Consider the following 19,773-nt stretch of genomic DNA (forward strand, 5'->3'; position numbering starts at 1 on the left):
GAAAGCGATCGGGAAGCTGTGGAGGAGCCGCTGCCCGGCCTTCGCAGATTCAGCATGCCCAACATCACCCTGGACCCAGACGTTCGCAGGCGACTGAGGCGTACCACAACCAAACCCCCAACGCGATGCAGCTCCGCGGAGCGCGTTCGGGTAAACAAAGACGCCATCGCCCAGCATGAAAGCGGTAAGACTCCGCTTGTTATTGTAACATGTACTACTTGCTACATGTATAGTTTAGCTTCTGCCGTTAGCATAGATGGGTTTACATGCACTAAGTGTATTGAAGTATTAAGATTAACTGAGAAGGTTGCTGAACTAGAATCGCGCATCCGAACGCTAGTTGAGGATAGCAAAACCGCTAATGTTACTGTTGTAAATACTGTATCGAGCGAAAAGACTAATGGCTCGGTTCCGACATCAGATGCTAATGTAAACATTACAAACAATGTATCGAGCGCACATAGTGTTCCGACATCAGATGCTAATGTAAACATTATAAATACTGTATCGAGCGCGCATAGTGTTTATCATAATACACATGGCTCGGTTCCGACATCAGAGTCAAATCGGCGGTCTAACTGGGTGACTGTCAGGCGGCCTAGTCATATACGGCGTCCATCTAAGACCCATAACGTTACGGTACTTTCTAACAGATTCGATCCCCTAAGGAATACACTAGCTGAAACACCTGTTAAAAGTGCCCTGGTCATTGGAGATTCTATACTCAGGAACACTAACATTGAGGCACCAAACACCCTAGTCGACTGTATACCGGGAGCCAGAACGTCTGACATTAGATCCAAACTTAAAGTGCTGGCTAATGCTAAACGGAAGTTTTCTAAGATTGTTATTCGCGCCGGAACAAATGACACCAGACTCCGACAGTAGGAAATCACCAAAGATAATATTAATGAGATGTGTGAAATTGCAAAATCAATGTCAGACAATGTAATATGCTCTGGTCCCCTCCCCGCCTACCGGGGAGATGAAACACAGAGTAGATTAGTGTCTCTCAATGGCTGGATGTCAAAGTGGTGCCCTCAGCATAATGTAGGGTTTATAGACAATTGGAAGCATTTCTGGGGTAGACCATTTCTCCTAACCCGAGATGGCCTTCATCCGACATCAGAAGGAAGTGCTATACTCACCAGAAATCTGATTAATATTCTTAATTCTGATATAGTATGACTATCCAGGGCCCAGGTCAGGAAACAGATGGATCAGCTTAACTGTCCGTCTGTTAGCTGGCATGATATGTCTAGATCACATATATCCCAGAACTTCGAGTCGATCTTACCAGAATATCAACACATTTCAACTGTATCTGTTCCCCGAAAAATCAAATACAGAGCACCGCTTGCCACATCACGTACAAATTTGACCAACATAAAATTAGAAAACAATACATTACAAGATGAACCTCGAATGTTAAAATTCGGCCTTCTTAACATTAGATCGCTTACCAATAAAGAACCTATTGTTAATGAAATAATTAATGACCAAAACTTAGATGCACTCTGTTTAACAGAAACCTGGCTTAAAGCAGACGACTACATTAGTTTAAACGAATCCACCCCACAAGACTATTATTATAAACACGAACCTAGGTTAAAGGGGAGAGGGGGTGGTGTAGCTACAATATACAACAAAATTTTTAAAGTAAACCAAAAATCTGAACTAAAATTTAAATCATTTGAACTAATGTTGTTAAATATGGAAATAACTGATCGTAACCACAAACAGCTCTCTTTTGCCTTAGCTACAATCTATAGACCTCCGGGCCACCATGCAGATTTCCTTAAAGAAATAGCAGATTTTCTGTCTGAGCTTGTAGTCACTGTAGATAAAGCTCTTATCGTTGGTGATTTTAATATTCATGCGGATAACCATAAAGATGCATTAGGACGTGCGTTTATGGATGTTCTAAATTCTCTCAATATTAGACAAAACGTGACAGGGCCAACGCATACTCGTAAGCACACATTAGACTTAATTCTGTCACTCGGGCTTAATATTAATGACATCAAAATATCACCTCAGAGTGATGCAGTTTCTGACCATTACCTTGTGTCATACACTGTACTTCTAGATAGGATCACTCAATCCACAACATGCTACAGATTAGCCAGAACAATAATTTCCACCACTAAAGATAGCTTTATTAGCACTCTTCCAGACCTGTCCCAAATTAAACATGCAGATAACTGTGATGATCTAGATATTGTAATAGAAAACCTAAACAATGTCTGTTCTAACACATTGGATGCCGTTGCTCCCATTCGAAAAAAGAGAATCAAAGAAAAGCCGCCAGCTCCATGGTATGATCATCACACCGCAGCTCTTAAAAAGGCAACTAGGAAAATGGAAAGAAATTATAGAAGCACAAAATTAGAAGTATGGCGTGCAGCATGGAAAGATAGTGTTAAACACTACAGACAGGCTATTAAAACCGCCAGATCTACCTATCTTAGCAAGCTTATAAATGAGAATCATAATAACCCTCGTTTCCTCTTTAGCACCGTTGCAAAACTGACTAGAAACAAAGAACAAACAGAAACCAATAGTAAACTCCAACACAATAGTAACGACTTCATGAACTTCTTTTCTAACAAAATTACGGCTATAAGGGAAAACATCGTAGCTACACAGGCAGCCACCACTCTACCCGTTAGTTCACTTAACACTAGACTACCACACGAACATCTTGATTCATTTAAACCTACTACAATAGAAGAGCTCTCTAAACTAGTAACGTCATCCAAATCATCGTCCTGTATATTAGACCCCGTTCCCACAAAACTACTTAAAGAGGTATTTCCTGTAGTGTCAACCCTGGTTCTAAATATCTTTAACTCATCGCTAGAAATAGGATACGTTCCAACATCTTTCAAACTAGCAGTTATTAAACCGCTGATTAAAAAACCACAGCTTGATCAGGGAGAGCTTAATAACTTTAGACCAATCTCAAATCTCCCTTTTCTTTCGAAAATATTAGAAAAGGTAGTGGCAAGCCAGTTACGCACATTTTTGACAAATAATAGTACATATGAAAAGTTCCAATCAGGATTCAGGCCCCACCATAGCACAGAGACAGCGTTGCTTAGAGTTACAAATGACCTCCTATTAACATCCGATCGTGGTGAAATCTCAATTCTTATATTATTAGACCTTAGTGCAGCCTTTGACACAATAGATCATACAATCTTACTCAATAGACTAGAAAACTATGTTGGTATCAGTGGTCAGGCGCTAGCATGGTTTAGGTCGTATCTAACCAATCGCTATCACTTTGTTTATGTAAACGAGGAAGAGTCATATCACTCCCTGGTTAAATACGGTGTACCGCAGGGATCGGTTTTAGGTCCTATCCTGTTCTCGTTATACATGTTACCTCTAGGAGACATTATCAGGAAACATAACATAAGTTTTCACTGCTATGCGGATGATACCCAGCTTTACATCTCCTCACATCCCAGCGAAACACACACGTTTTCTAAGCTAACAGACTGCCTTAGCGATGTTAGTGACTGGATGGCACATAACTTTCTTAAGCTGAACTCCAATAAGACAGAGATACTTATTATTGAACCGAATCGCTACAAACATAATATGTCAGATTACACGTTGCACATAGATGGCTGCACTGTGGTGCCATCTTCCACGGTAAGGAACTTAGGTGTGATGTTCGACAGCAACTTATCCTTCGATAGTCATATCGCCAACGTCTGCCGTACAGCTTTCTTCCACCTTAGAAATATCTCGAAAATACGCCATATACTGTCTACATCTGACGCAGAGAAGCTTATCCATGCTTTTATGACCTCTAGAATAGACTATTGTAACTCGCTACTCGGGGGATGCCATGCAAATCAAGTAAACAAGCTTCAGCTAGTTCAAAACGCTTCCGCAAGGGTACTTACTCGATCTAAAAAGTACGACCACATAAGCCCAATTCTGGCATCTTTACACTGGCTACCAGTTAAATATCGCATACAATTTAAAATATCACTACTCACCTACAAAGCTTTAAATGGCCTAGCACCCTCATACCTTAGAGAATTACTATCAGAATACAATCCATCACGCACACTACGGTCACAAAATTCTGGTCTCTTGATTATCCCTAGACTATCAAAAGTGTCTAAAAGTGGAAGGTAATTTTCCTACTTAGCCCCTAAGCTCTGGAATGATTTACCAACCGATGTCCGAGAATCAGACACAGTCGATAATTTTAAATCTAGACTTAAAACTTTTCTCTTCAACAAAGCATTCGCATAATTTGTCTAGTAAAAGTACTTAACTCGAAATAGTTATTTGTACCGAACAAAGCACTCGCGGTCATAAAACAGACCAACCAAATAAATAAATAAAAACCTTATCTTAACGTATAGTCGGATTGCGATTTTGGAACTTTCGTGTTCTTGTGAATAGTATGCCATACAAACCGTTTGCCACTGAACCTGCATTAACGACGACAGTGGGGCATCCGGCCTTAGTCAAACGGGTTGGCACGTACGGTTGGGTTGGGCTTTTGGCGCTTTCTTTATATTGCGAATACTATGCCATACAGACCCGTTTGCCACTGAACCTGCATTAACGACGACAGTGGGGCTTCCAGCCTTAGTCAAACGGGTTGGCACGTATGGTCGGGTTGCGATTTTGGCGCTTTTTTGTGTCTTGTGAATAGTATGCCATACAGACCCGTTTGCCACTGAACCTGCATTAACGACGACAGTGGGGCCTCCAGCCTTAGTCAAACGGGTTGGCACGTATGGTCAGGTTGCGATGTTGGCGTTTTCTCATGATCTTGTAAATAGCATGCAATATAGACCCGTTTGCCACTGAACCTGCATTAACGACGACAGTGGGGTTACAGGCCTTAGTCAAACGGGTCGACAGGTTTCATTTTCTCTTTCTCTTAAAAATCAGAAGGTGACCCTTAGTTACCATATATACCGTCGCAGTGGGCCCCCAAATTGCAAAATCCTCAACTGTGGATAATATAATTATGCCGCAATAGTTAGTCTGTCTGAAACTAAGCTGATTAAACCACATCACTGTGTGACACTTGCATTACATGTGAACGGCCCCTACGCTAATATGATCTTGTTTTTCTCTCCCTGTCCTGTCCTCGACCCTGAGGACAATGGGACAAACAGACCCAGTTCCGGTAGATGTGAAAGTCGACTCACCTATGATCTACTGGTCGTCCATCACTGTGATGCCCAGCTGATGCCTGACCAACGACCACCGGCAGAACCCGCTTAAACCCCGCTTAATCTCCGCTTAATCTCCTTATCCGTTTATATGTGTTTATACATATATATCTCCCAAGGGTTTTTCCCTCCTAGGACTTTTTATTTTTTTTTCCTCGGCTCAACAACCCGGGGTTTTTGTTTTTTTTCTCCTAGGGGGTTTTTTACCCCGGGGAGGTAGCCTGCTTGGGCTTAATTTAGCTTCTTCTCCTAGACGTTACATTAGTAATACGCTCGTTCATAATGTCGAGTCATAGCCTCAGCAAATTTGACAGCTTATGCTATTGTGTATTATGTTGTGCTATCTGTCATTTTTCTGTGCTTTTACTGCTTCTATTAATGTAAAGCTGCTTTGAAACAATTGAGTATTGTGAAAAGCGCTATATAAATAAAATTGAATTGAATTGAATTGAATTATTCTATAGCTTGGACACACCAACTTAGTGGTTTAATCGTTTACTCAGTGGCGCATGCGGTTAGTTCCGTGCTTTGGGAACCTAAGTTCATGGGTTCGAATCCCATGTGCAGTGGTTTTTTGTCTTAACTTTTTTTCTCACTTAAGTTTTGTGATTTTCATACTATACATTGTATTTCAGTTATTTGTGCTCTCTGTTGTCATTTCTGCACTTTTGTGCACTCAATGTTTATAGCTCTAAAACTTGTTTCTATAGTTTGGACACACCAACTCAGTGGTTTAATCGTTTACTCAGTGGCGCATGCAGTTACTTGTGTGCTTTGGGAACCTGAGGTGCGTCGTGTGGTGTTTGCTGGGCTTTGGGTGCTCATTACGCTGAAGGTGCTTGGCCCTGCAATTGCTGCTTGCAGCTATATTTATTATTATTTTTTCCCAATGGGAGTCAATGGCAGCCCTATGAACCATACATGAAAAATTATGAAATTTGGCACAGTTGTAGAGGTGGTCCTGGAAAGTCAAGTGACCAAAAATGGGGTCTCTAGCACTAACTCTATAGCGCCACCAGCAGTGCAAAAATTCAATGTTCAAATGGTTATAACTGGTGATCCGCTTGATCTATGAAAATTCTAGTTAGTACACGTGATTGCTCTCATCCTGCTTATTGAATTTGATACTTTACTGTAAAACTCCACCCATTAAAGTAGCGGCCATTTTGAAATGTACAGTATTTTGTTTTTACGCTACTCCTCCTTCAAATGTGGTTCAACTCTTATGAGATTTGGCACAGGTGATCTTTGGAGTGAGCCGCACAGAAATGACCAAACAGAATTTTGATATTTATCTTTGTTCAAAAGTAATAAATGCGCAAACTTAACAAGGTTGACGTAAAAATGGTTCTGAAGCTGTAGCTTAGTCATTCTTTGATCAATTGAAATTAAATTTGGTACATTTCATGTGGACCATGAACTTGGGGTCCATTGCAAATTTGGTGACAGTTCCACCTATGGGTCATGAGATAATAAAATTGGCTATTTTTGCCCATAACTTCTGAACTGTTTGTCAGAAAATTATGATCTTGATATCTATGGATTGCTTACCTCATGCCGCATCTGTCGATGTGTATTATGCCGGGTTTGACCGAACTGCCTGTCCGCCATTTTGAAATTTCACATAATTTGTTATATTTTTTGAACTATTTGTTCAAAAATTAGTAAGGAGCTTCGACCATGCCTGTGACGTTGTCTATATGTCATAGTAAATTAATGTGACTGTATATTACATTGTATAGCATTACTATACAGAATGATGTTCTTGTCTTCAATCTCATTTGAGCTTTTTGATCATCATATACATGGTATTTCTGATAGTTCTGCTCTGCACTGTCAGTTCTGCATCTGTGTTGATTGGCACATGTCAATCCTTGAAGCACCTAAGCTGTTTTTTGCTGCCACTTGAGCTGAGTTGCGCATCTGGTTAATTACATGCCATGAGATTCTGAGGTCATGGGTTTGAATCCCATGTGCAGTGTTATTTTGTTTTGTGATCCTCATACTATACATTGTATTTCAGTTATTTGTGCTCTCTGTTGTCATTTCTACACTTTTGGTAATTGCTGGATATTAGGGGTGGAACGGTACACAGAAGTCCCGGTTCGGTTCGTACCTCGGTTCAGGACCCACGGTTCGATTCACTTGCGGTACAATGGAGGGAAAAGCAAAACAAAAATGAAGAAGGCATTTTTTTTTGTACTTAAGATAATCTTAAAAACATAGGTGTCCTTATCAGTGTTATTTTGAGATGTCATGAATATGAACTGAAATGCATTAACATACTATCTCATATTCAAAAAATGTATACCACTTTAAGTAATCTTGTACTCATCTTTCATACAAATATGGGTTCAAATGTATTACAAGTGTTACCTAAATACATTTTAAAATTACATTTTGGCCTTATTTCATATTAATGTACTAAAGAACAAAAAAATAGGCTTGTAGGATGAATTAATAGGCGTGTACAACTAAACGAGGCGCTGCAAGAAACGACAAGTGGATGACGTCAGAGTAACGCGAGAGCGATTTGAAATCAGCCTCCTCCGCAAGATTTCTCGCGGTACTCTGACGCTGATGGCGCTGAGTTGAGCACACTTTACAAAAGCAGCTGAACTCGACAGAACTGCGCCTCATCCATTAATTGTATATTAGCAGGACAATTTATCTCCTACTTCTCAGCGTGAGAAATACAAAGTGTGGCATGTGAGCGTGTGAACTGACTGAAATGCGTGTCAAGGTGAATGCGTGAGACTTGAGAGCCCTGATTAGATGTATTTCCACTCACATAACGTTACCTAACAACTGCTGAACAACGCCGACGCACAGTCCTTGTCTTTTCCACCACTCTCTCGCCTGTACTATTGTAACTGACTGGACAACTGAAATTTTGCCAAACTTGCGATCTTAAAGAGGCTGGCGGAGCGTCTTGTGGAACACCACTTGCCATCCTCGCTATCGCTGCTCACTAACTGACTGACCGGCGTCGACCTGACAAAAAACTGCAGAGTGCCAGAATGTAGACGGGCTCTGATAGAGCGCATACATAGGCGGAGCTCGGCTGCATCGGCGCCAATCAGAGCTTCAGAGCTAAAGCGGGGCAACAGATTAGCTGTCCATAAAGAACCCGCGTATCCAACAGTAGTTACGCATTACATTAATTATTTTGCACGCAAGTTTTTTTATTTTCATACCGTGTATTCTCCGTTTAAATTCATGCACCGAACCGTGACCCCCGTACCGATTCGGTTCGAAACGAATACATGTACCGTTCCACCCCTACTGGATATCAATGTTTATAGCTGTAAAGCTGTATTCTATAGCTTGGACACACCAACTCAGTGGTTTAATTGTTTACTCAGTGGCGCATGCAGTTAGTGCCGTGCTTTGGGAACCTGAGGTCATGGGTTCGAATCCCAGCTCTTACTTTCACTTATTGAGATTTCCTTTTGTGTTCCCTTTAACACGTTCTTCTCGACTTGTCTGGTTTTCCACACGTGTTATATTTTTGCCATCTTTTCTGTTGTTGCTCCGCACTGCAGTGGTTGTGCTCTGCATTTGCTTTGCTTCGGGTTCGGGCTCTGTATTGCGCGCTTTCTGCGCTTTGCGCATTTGCTGCGTCGTGTGGTTTTTGCTGTGCTTTGGGTCCTCATTGCGTTGAAGGTGCTTGACCCCGCAATTGCTGCTTGCAGCTATATTTTATTGTTTGTGGACATTTTTTTCCCATTGACTTCCATTATAACAAAATTTTTTGATTGCAGAGCCATGACACCTTATTACGATGCATTCTTGATTATTTGTGGCTTTTCCTTTTGCAAAGAGGTAAAATTTGTCATTTTTACTGTTGATCACCATGTGGCACCTTTAACCCTTTAGTAACCTGTGCAAAAAAACAGAGCTTAATTTCTGGTTGTACATTGAGTTATATGGACTATAAAACCATAGTGTGTGTGTGTGTGTGTGTGTGTGTGTGTGTGTGTACGAGTGTGTGTGTGTAGGGTTAGTGTTAGTATTGAGGAGAGAGCACCTCCCTCGCGCACCAGTTAGTGCTGCACTGGTGAGAGGGATTTAGTCTCCTGTAGCTGTCCCTCTAGACACAAATCCACAGACACCAGCAGCTCAGGAGTGAAGAGGGGAACATGCAAGTGGTTTACACAACAAAAAAAAAGAACAGTCAGCACTTGTATCCGTTGTGGTAGACACACTTGCAGAGATCACAAATTAATATGCTCCAAGTCCTGCTTAAAAGACTGAACCCACACACACACACACTAAAAATTTGTTTGATTGTTTAGTTCCCCATCGATCCTCTACTCTTGCTTCATTGTTCAGTTTATTTGAAATTGTTTTTGCATTTTGGTTCATAATAAATGTTGTTCATAAATCTGATGCAAAGAAGATTTTTTTACAGATTTTCCACTCTCTCTCTCTCTCTCATATGCCGTTATACTCCATATTACTCAATGTACAATCCAGAATTTAAGCTCTGTTTTTTTGCACAGGCTACTAAAGGGTTAATGTATGGAGCGAGATATGCGTCTTTATTACATGCGATAAATTAAATGATCTGAGAGAAATAAAACTATTTGAAAGAAAAAGTTATCACACTGATAGCAAAGAAGCATTTCATGAGAAAAAAAAGAATATTTGAGAGAAAAAGTTTTCATACCAATAGCAAAAAATAATAATATTTGAGACTAAAAAAAAGTTTTGAGAGAAAGTATTTTCTCATGATAGAACATAAAAAGTATAAATTTGAAATTTTTAAAATTATTTTTGAGAAAAAAATCTCTCAAGTATATGTTTTTTGCTATTAGTGTGAAAACATTTTCTCTAAAAAAAAAGTGTTTCTATCAAAACGCTTTTCTTTGCTCTAGATGCAATTTCTTGCTCTCGTGTCAGGATTTTGCTTTCTCTGTGAAAATTGTGTCATGGGCGGGGCCACGTTCCTATTGGCCAGTCGGGAAAGCATCGTCTTGTCTTGGGAATCGAACTGAATCATTACACCGTTGTTCGGTTCACCTAGATAGATGGCGTCTCTGCTTTTAGTTGAGCACGGACACTATAATGTTTGAGTAAGATGATGACACACAACTCGATGGATAGCTGGCTGAGCAAGTTCACAGCACTGAAGATTAAACATTAAAAAATGAAATGGTACTCTTATTCATGAATGAATGTGTATTATATTATTAGCTTGCTAATCGCTAATTAGGCATCATGCTAGGTAAACTTGCAAATGCCAAATGGATGTTTTGAGTCACTCCTTATTTAGTGAGTAGTGATCTAGTTTCTACCTTTGCACTTGCTAGCCTCAAAGCACCTGAGGAGTGGCTGCTTGTTCATCATGTGCGGCCTCCTGTGTGGCTTTTAACCAGCGTTGGTGTGCATGGAGGAAGTACAGAAAAATAAGGGACGCCTAGCTGCCGCAGCGCGGGGGGCCACACGCGTCGGGGCTACGCCGGTGACCACAGTCCCGATGTACGTGCCATTGGTGGTATATCATAACTTAAATGTGTTTTTTGTTTTCATAAAAATATTAACATTGATACCATTATAATAAGATAGCTGCTATTGAAATCAGTGTGAACAGATGCACTCAGTCTATCAATATCAATACACAGCTATGACAATAATAAATAGGGCAACAAAGTAATAATAATAATAATAATAATTTGATACACTTATTTAGCGCTTTTCTGCAACACTCAAAGCGCTTTACATATAAAAGGGGGAATCTCCTCAACCAACACCACAAAAAATAAGCTTTGGAGGAACTTGTGAGATTTGAACCATATTTTTATTAACTTATTAAATTAACAGATCCATATGTAGTGGTACAAGGTGATTGACATGTAGTGGCACAAGGTGTTTGACAGCTGTGTTCACCTATCGGATCATCAAATATCAATATCAATAATGTGTTATGTTTGTAACAACACTGGGTGTGTTAATTGTAACACATTGTTTTATGTTAAACTATTCAACAACACATTATGTGTTATTTCGTATTGATTTTGAGTTCATGTAAATAAAACACTAGATGTGTTGTCCGATGTCTCAATTTAACACATTCGTTTTAAGAGTGTATGTAAAACAAATCGCGTCCCGTATTGATTTGATACGCGTCATTTTGCCTGTAAATACGGGACGATTTCGTGTTTCACGGGACGGGTGGCATTGCCACCTTCCATGCACACTGACGTTGGTTGGGGGTTGTACGGGAGGTTGTGTATGATGAACGGGCAGTTGCTCTTCGGGTGCTTTGAGGCTGGCAGGTGCAAAGGTGGAAACTGGATCACTGCTCACTAGGTGGGGAGTGACTCGGAACATCCATTTGGCATTTGCAAGTCCACCCAGCATGATGGCCAACCAGCGACCAGCAAGCCAACAATATAATACGCATTCGTTCATGAATGGGGGTGCCATTTCATTTTTTGGTGTTTGGTCTTCGGTGCTGTGAACTTGCTCAGCCGGCTGTCCATCGAGTTGTGTGTCATCATCTTACTCAAACATTGGAGTCCGTGCTCAACTAAAAGCAGAGACGGCATCTATCTAGGTGAACCGAACAACGGTGTAATGATTCAGTTCGATTCCCAAGACTGGAGAGACGATGCTTTCCCGACAGGCCAATAGGAACGTGGCCACGCCCATGACACAATTTTCACAGAGAAAGCAAAATCCTGACACGAGAGCAAGAAATTGCATCGAGAGCAAAGAAAAGCCTTTTGATAGAAACACTTTTTTTTTAAGAGAAAATGTTTTCACACTAATAGCAAAAAACATATACTTGAGAGATTTTTTTTTCTCAAAAATAATTTTAAAAATTTCAAATTTATAATTTTTATGTTCTATCATGAGAAAATACTTTCTCTCAAAACTTTTTTTTAGTCTCAAATATTATTATTTTTTGCAATTGGTATGAAAACCTTTTCTCTCAAATATTCCTTTTTTCTCACGAAATGCTTCTTTGCTATCAGTGTGATAACTTTTTCTTTCAAATAGTTTTATTTCTCTCAGATCATTTAATTTATCGCATGTAATAAAGACGCATATCTCGCTCCATATTAATGGTGCCACATGGTGATCAACAGTAAAAACGACAAATTGTACCTCTTTGCAAAAGGTAAAACCACAAAGAATCAAAAATGCATAATAATAAGGTGTCATGGCTCTACAATCAAAAAATGTTGTTATAATAGAAGTCAATGGGGAAAAAATGGCCACAAACAATAAATTAGGGAGAAAACAATTAAATCTGATGCTGCACAAAAACTAAAAATGCATCAAATCCAATGTTTTTACCAATCTTTGACATGCCCAAGACTGTAAAAAAGGTAAAAAAAAATCCAGTCCACAGTCACTTTTTATATTGAAAATTGGTCATTTTGTGTGTTTTTTTTCCCACAAATCAGTAACACTACTTATAAACTTGGCAATGAAAGAGTTAAAATCATGGAATTTTTGCAAACATTTGGTAGTTTTGATCAGTACTGAGGTTGATTAACAGATTTATGCAAAAAAAGTTACAGCAGTTTAACCCTCTGGGGTCCAACCATTTTGGGACACTGTCAGAGGTTCTGACATGCTCTTACATTTGGTCTTTTTTCAGTTGCTTTAAAACATAATAATGGCAAGTGTCTCATACCACTGTGTTCAGCACAAACTGAGCTAAAATATTATATGAGCTACATGTATGTACATGTTTGTATTTTTCAGAGAAAAAGGTTTATGCGTGGTTTTTAAAAAAGCAAAAATTTTAAGTCACTGATATAAGTTTACAAAACCCATACTAAACATGTTTTAACAAGACTTTCCTAAACAGAATCTAGTAGCCTAGAGTTTTTTTCCTTAAAATGATGTGAAAATCATCCTGCCTACTTATTCACATAAAACAATGTATTGATTTAGAAATTGTAAGACACTTTTTGTTTAGAGTGGCCGTATGCGAGAAGGATTAATTGACAGCTAGCAAACAAAGGCTCGCATAATGAGCTGCATATTGAGCTGCATAATGAGGCAGGAGGGAACTACAGTAAAGAATGTGAGGACAAATGTACACGTTTGTTTGAGGTTTATTAAGAAGTTAACAATATAATCAAAATAGAAATGAAGGTCAGTAGGACATTTTCAGTTTATTTGGAAACGAACCCTATTAAAAACCTTAACTTGTATAAGAAACTGATAAACAACAGAGCTGTAAACTTCATGTGGCTCATGTTACCATATAACTTTATGTCCAAAGAGTGTGAATATGTTTTTCCACTTCATAGTTTTGTACTGATGAGAGGGATGCAGACCTCTAAGAGAGTTATAAACAGCTGTTAGCATAAGTTGTCCACAGAAATACCCTTACATACATAACTGATGGGTAAATGATAGCACTACATTCAGATAAACTATCATAAACATCTGCAATAATTAGTTATATAAAAAGCTGTTTTCAGATGACTGTTTTCAGATGCCCATCCCCTTATCGTCTAGCTTCTGTTTTAAACGCGTTTCTGTAAGCGAGTATGAACTTTAAAAACACATCGCAAATGGATGTGCGTGAGCTCGCGTCTCCGTGTAAACAACGCGGAGCTCATAATAAACGGTGTCGCGTGTAAAGCGCAATGTATGGAATTACCTTGCATGTAAACAATATGGAATCATTTTACAGCAAATCCCCCAGTGCAGCATTTACTCAAAGTTGCCATGACAGATATGAAAGTGAATAACTGTGTCTTAACACTGTACAACATGTAACAGATATCCGCCATTATGGGAGGTCACGCGTACTCGTTTGTAAATAAGCATGTAAACATGGAATCATATTACAGCACACACTTAAAAGATACAGCAGTTCAGGCTTACTGAAAGTTTCCACGAAGGATATAAGTGAATAACTGTGTTTAACACTGTTACAGGATGAAACAGTGAAATCCGCCATTACGTGAGATCGCGTTCGTTTGTAAACAATGCGAAACTTTTTCAATCCGAAGCGTGTAGTCTGCTAAGGTTGCTTAACGTTACTGTATGTAGGCTGAACTGCACAAGCCATGAGCATATTAAGTTACATGATAGCAAATATAAATGGTATAAATTAACTGTTAACATTACTTACTTCTAATCCAGCAGTGCGTTCTCCATTGTTCTTCTTAGGCAACGTTAAAGATAAATGCTTCTCTTCTTCAATGTCCAGACATAAATTAAGATATTCCTCACGTGTGTGAATAAAGTTTATAATCCAAACATGCGGTAAAAAGTCTTTAAATCTGATCAAACTTTACGCTTTGCTTGTTATGGTTGAACAGCTCGTGTCTTCATTACCATGTCAACAGCTGTGGGCGTGACCAAATTAAAGATAATGAAGTCAGCCAGGAAAAACGGTACTCTCTTTACTTCAATGCAGATTACATAAACAGGCAATATTTGTTTTTGATTATATTTAGCTTGTTTAAAAGTAGACATTTCAGGCTTTCTTTGGATGTGTGTATCATGCTTGTGTGACGACTATTCGCAGAGTTTCAATTGATTTTTGTAACGTGTTTTGAGAGACAGCTGGCGGAGACAGAAATGTCTGGATGCACACCCTGTTTATTTTCTTTATTTGACAAAAACACAAGGATCTGTTGTTATTGTGAATGAACACATATTAAAGAAAACCCTTTACCGTTTCAAATGATGTCAAACACGTAAGTGTATGATTATTAATAATGGAGTATTTTAAGTTGATTCTGCCATGATAAGGAAAAAACAGATCAAAACGCGGCCCAGCGTTTTTGGACCCCAGGGGGTTAATTTAGTGGCCTTTTTGGCCGCTAACAACACGTAAGGGTAGTAAATCTGCCCACGGTATATTGTTACGTTTTTGAAAAATTTCAAAGCATTTTCTCAAAATATGTGACAATATAAGATTTGTCACCAAAAATCATTCAATTTGCTGAAACACAGAGACACTTGTGGCCAAATTAAGACAAAGGGTTAAGAGTGTAAGAATGCTAAAATCAAGTGACATTTTGCTGAACACTGAGAGAGGAACCCTTTCCTCAGTTACTTACATTTATAGTGTTTTGACAATTTTTTTATATTTGTAAGATGTTTGAAGTAGTAGTTTCATAAGCTCTTACTTAGTGTGAGAATGTTAAATTCAAGTGAAATTGTGATTAACATTGGGTACGGAACCCTCCCAACTTTTATATTGGTGTTTTTGGAAATATTTGTAATATGTAGGGCCGGGACTTTAACGTGTTAATTAAGATTAATTAATTACACAAAAAATAACGCGTTAAACATTTTTAACGCATTTTAATCGCACTTATTTTTGCACCGCGGAACATTTCTCATTGGATGAGTTTCGGCGGACCGATTATACTGGAGCACCAACTAGCGTTCATGACTTCAGACAACAACAACCCACAGTGAACATGAACGAAGAGGCTGATGAGATCGCTGTGGTTGGCCCGGTGGATGGGAATTTTTTTTTATAAAAAATGAACGGATGTAAGCGTCGATAAGAGCATGGTTGTGTGTAAGCTATGCAACAAGGAATTCACATATCACCGCAGCACATCAAGCCTCAAGTATCATCTCAATGCAAAACATACAGCAGCTAGCGTGGACATTAGCCCGACTCCGATTACAACGACTTGGTTGAACAAAAATAAACAATATTTTGTTGCTTAAGCTTATTTATTCAGTCATTATTCATGGTACACTCTAAGAACGATGTGTTAAAAACAACACATTAGTGTTGATTCTGGGACAACACACTAACTGCGTCGTCCTGGAATCCACCCATCTCTGTGTTATTATTGAAACAACAAATTTTGTGTTAGTTTTAACACAACATGTGTTATACTTGAACACAAAATCAACACAAAATTACACATAATGTGTTAAAATTACACATAATGTGTTAAAAGCTTACCGCACAATGATGTGTAAAAAATTAACACATCCTTTCTAAGAGTGTATACTAAAAATCCTTGTAAAAAATACTTCTTAATGTTCTCAGGTCAAATATTTATATGTGATTAAAATGCGATTAATTTAGATTAATTAATTACAAAGCCTCTAATTAATTAGATAAATTTTTTTAATCGAGTCACGGCCCTAGTAATATGTTTTACATGTTTAACGTTTGAATTGTTAAGTGGCAGTTCCATGAGCTTTGAGTACTAAAATCTATGTGAAGCTTTACTGAACACTTGGGCGTTTACAGGGTCTAGATTAATCCAGGACTAGGCCTTAGTTATATTAGGACATTTAGGTCGCTTTTTACAAACGAACCTAATAAAAAACATTATAGGTGAGCATCTTGAGACAAAACAATGGCACTGATATTTGTTAAGATATGTCGGTGCAAGATGATTTTAAATTAAGATATACATTTTCAGATTAAATTTTAAAAAAAGGGTAAATTAAAAAAAGAATGCTACCACAATTTTAAAAAGTTAATTGGGCAAAAACCATAGTTTCTTATTTTCAATTGGCTTAATCTGTTATTTCCCATTAAGCTAATGTTTACAGATCATTGCCAGAAGTGATAAAATTCAATTCACAGAAAATCTATGCCGCAAGTCACTAAAAAATGTTGAGTTAGGGCGGCAAATTTTTTTTTACAGTATAGTGTGTATTACATTAAAATTTGCATAGCACTACACATGTGTTTAGCTAAATACGCTACGTTTTGACAGTTTGGGTTTGGATTAAGTTCTACTGCTGTTTTTACACTGTTGTTTTGCACAGCAATTTAAAATTAAGAAAAAAATATTTACATGCAACTGCAAAATATAGCCCCATGCACTGCCATTCTGTGTTTCAAAATTCAGATTCATTAAATTCAAGCAGATATACAGAAAAAAGTTAAACATTTTAAAGTTTTCAAAAGAACCCATTTTCGGCATCTGTTTCCGTTTTTGACCGTGAATCCTAAATTTTCAGTTTCGGACCAGAATTTTTTTATATTGGTGCATCACTAATAGCAGACAAATGAGGGTTTCAATTAAGGCTAGCTTAATATGCAAAAACGAGGTTGCTGAGCTAAAAACTGAAAAATAAAAAGGTAGCATGCCATGTACAATAAATTACAATAATTTGGAAAACAACTAATGCAATATCTCTGGTTTATCATGGAATAATGCATAGATTTGCAAACTTGGAGGCTGGCAAATATTAATGTTAATGCTAAATTTATTAATTAAAGTTAGCGTGATACCCAGCTGATGCCTAATATAAATCATATCTGTCCAAAATCAGCATAGTAATCTAAGTCTCTTTGTATAATGATTACAAAATAAAGAGGTTGCTGTGCCCGCGGCGCTGTCGACCCCAGGGAGTTAAATTTAAATCTCACTTTTATTTTATTTATTTATTTAATATTAATATTATGCTATTATTAGCTTTTCACAAACATTTTACTGTGTTATGATTTTGATATTTTGCCAAGTTTTTTACAGAGGGTAACTTGGTGAAATGTAAATTAGTTTTACTTTAAGGGTCGTGGACAAGTTGCCACCGGGTCGCAAGAACGTCCCGGAACTTTTTTTTATAATAGCCACGTAATAGCTTAATCGGGTATTTTGTACTTAGAGCCGACTTCAAATAACAGTGATCATTTCCACTGTTGTACAGAGTCGCTCTCTCTTTTTCTTGGTCTCTCTCTCTCTACCAGCGCATCAATTCAATTCAATTCAATTCAATTTTATTTATATAGCGCTTTTCACAATTTGGTAATTGTATCAAAGCAGCTTTACATAATAGATGCAGTAAAAAGCACAGAAAATCGACAGATAGCACAACATAATAAACGATAGCACAAGCAGTTAAATTTGCTACGGCTATAAATCAACATTATAAGCAAACGTATTACTAATGTAACGTATAGAAGTTAAGCCCAAAAAGGCTGCCTCCCCGGGTGAAAAACCCCGGAATTTTAGCCGGGGAAGTAAAAAAAGTCATAGGAGGAAAAAAACCTTGGGAGGTATATATATATATATATATATATATATATATATATATATATATACACATTGAAACGGAAGGAGACAGTACTTCTAAAACACAATCGATCAAAGAATTGCAGAGTTATAACTTTATGAATAATTTGCAAATGTACCTCGCAAATCATGTAAATACGCGGAGACGTTCAACTGTGTGACATGGGCATCGCAAATGACTGAAAAGTAATTATTTTATTCTTCTTTAAAACAACTTCAGAATTATCCAGCGATCGTGGCATCATAATAAACTATTAATCATATTTTAACGGCTGTGCTTTTAACGTAGGTTTGAAAAGGAACCTAAACTGTCAATCATCATTAAAATCAACGTGAGCCTCTGCGCCCAGCCGCAATTCTTCTGGCATCTCTCCTCCTTCACTGCATTTTTTTTTTTTGTTCTGTTACTTGAACTTGGGGCTCGAGCCCGACCAAGATTCGAGCTGCCTCCGAGAACAGCAAGCCAAGTTCATTTACCATTAATTATTAAGACTAAATGGACAGGTAAACTAGTGAAACAATGAAAGTAAAAAAACAATCCGCCAAAATATGGTTTTACACATCTATAGAAAATATACTATAAATAAAGCAATTATTCATTTTCCTAATGCAAGGTTATGTTTATTCCGTTTAAAACGTTATACATTTCAAAAAGAGAATTTTCAGCACTTTGTTTGAACAGCAACTCAGCGACCAACCCCCCACCCCCCCCTCAACCTCACCCCCCGGTCCGCGGATATTTATTAAAGCTGGAACCGGTCCGCAGTGTAAAAAAGGTTGGGGACCCCTGTTCTACATGATATTTGTTAACGTTGTGTAGTAACCACTCACAGTCTGACGAGGAAGGGGTGGCTCACTTCTGTCAGAACCTCTTTTTCATTAAGAACATGCTGCTCCTGCTTTAGACGGATCACATCTGGAATTTTCATCGCCTTCAGTGCAAAGAAACCTTGTGTCTTCTTATCCTTAACCAGAAAAACCCTTCCAAAGGTCCCTGTACCTGAAACAGTGCAAAAAACTGTAAAAATGTGGCTATACAAAACCTGACAGACAAAAACAAAAACAGGACTTATTGTTGCTGTCTGTTTTAATTTAAAATGCTCTCCTCAATCCCAGCAAGGGCCGAGATAAGAAAATATGCCCTTAAACATGCGTTATGCATACCATATTTTCCATTAGATAATAAAATACCATATAGGAAAGTGGTATTTGCAAACAAAAGATGCCTTTTAAAAACAATGTTATAGGGATGTGCAAGATATATCATTAGCAATAACATCTTTGTTGTTGTTTTTAACAATGTGCAAAATCATACTATCGAGTATGACTTGCCTTTCAAAAACCAGCCTTCACTCAAAACAATTTGACTTTATTACGTTGACCTGATGTAACTTTCATTAAAATCAAACACCACATCCAGGGAGCTACACTGCGACCAAAATGGTCGCATATGCGACCTTCTGAACTGCCGTTGCGACCCTAATTTTTAATGGGTCGCAAATGTGCTACCTAATGTTTTAGACAATATGCTATGATTTACTATGAGCATTTATTAAAACAGAAATGTGGAT

At 38.1% G+C, this 19,773-nt stretch overlaps 1 protein-coding gene across 1 annotated transcript in view; it reads right to left on the minus strand.

The window, feature by feature from the left end:
• prkx (protein kinase X-linked) overlaps positions 1-19,773 on the minus strand; it is a 377,186-nt gene that overhangs the window by 330,456 nt on the left and 26,957 nt on the right. Inside the window, exon 2 of the mRNA XM_073863571.1 lies at positions 19,034-19,202. Coding sequence (XP_073719672.1) covers positions 19,034-19,202 — 169 coding nt within the window. The remainder of the gene's footprint in view (positions 1-19,033; positions 19,203-19,773) is intronic.

This window comes from Misgurnus anguillicaudatus, chromosome 3 (genome assembly GCF_027580225.2).
Source record: "Misgurnus anguillicaudatus chromosome 3, ASM2758022v2, whole genome shotgun sequence".
NCBI lineage: Eukaryota > Metazoa > Chordata > Actinopteri > Cypriniformes > Cobitidae > Misgurnus > Misgurnus anguillicaudatus.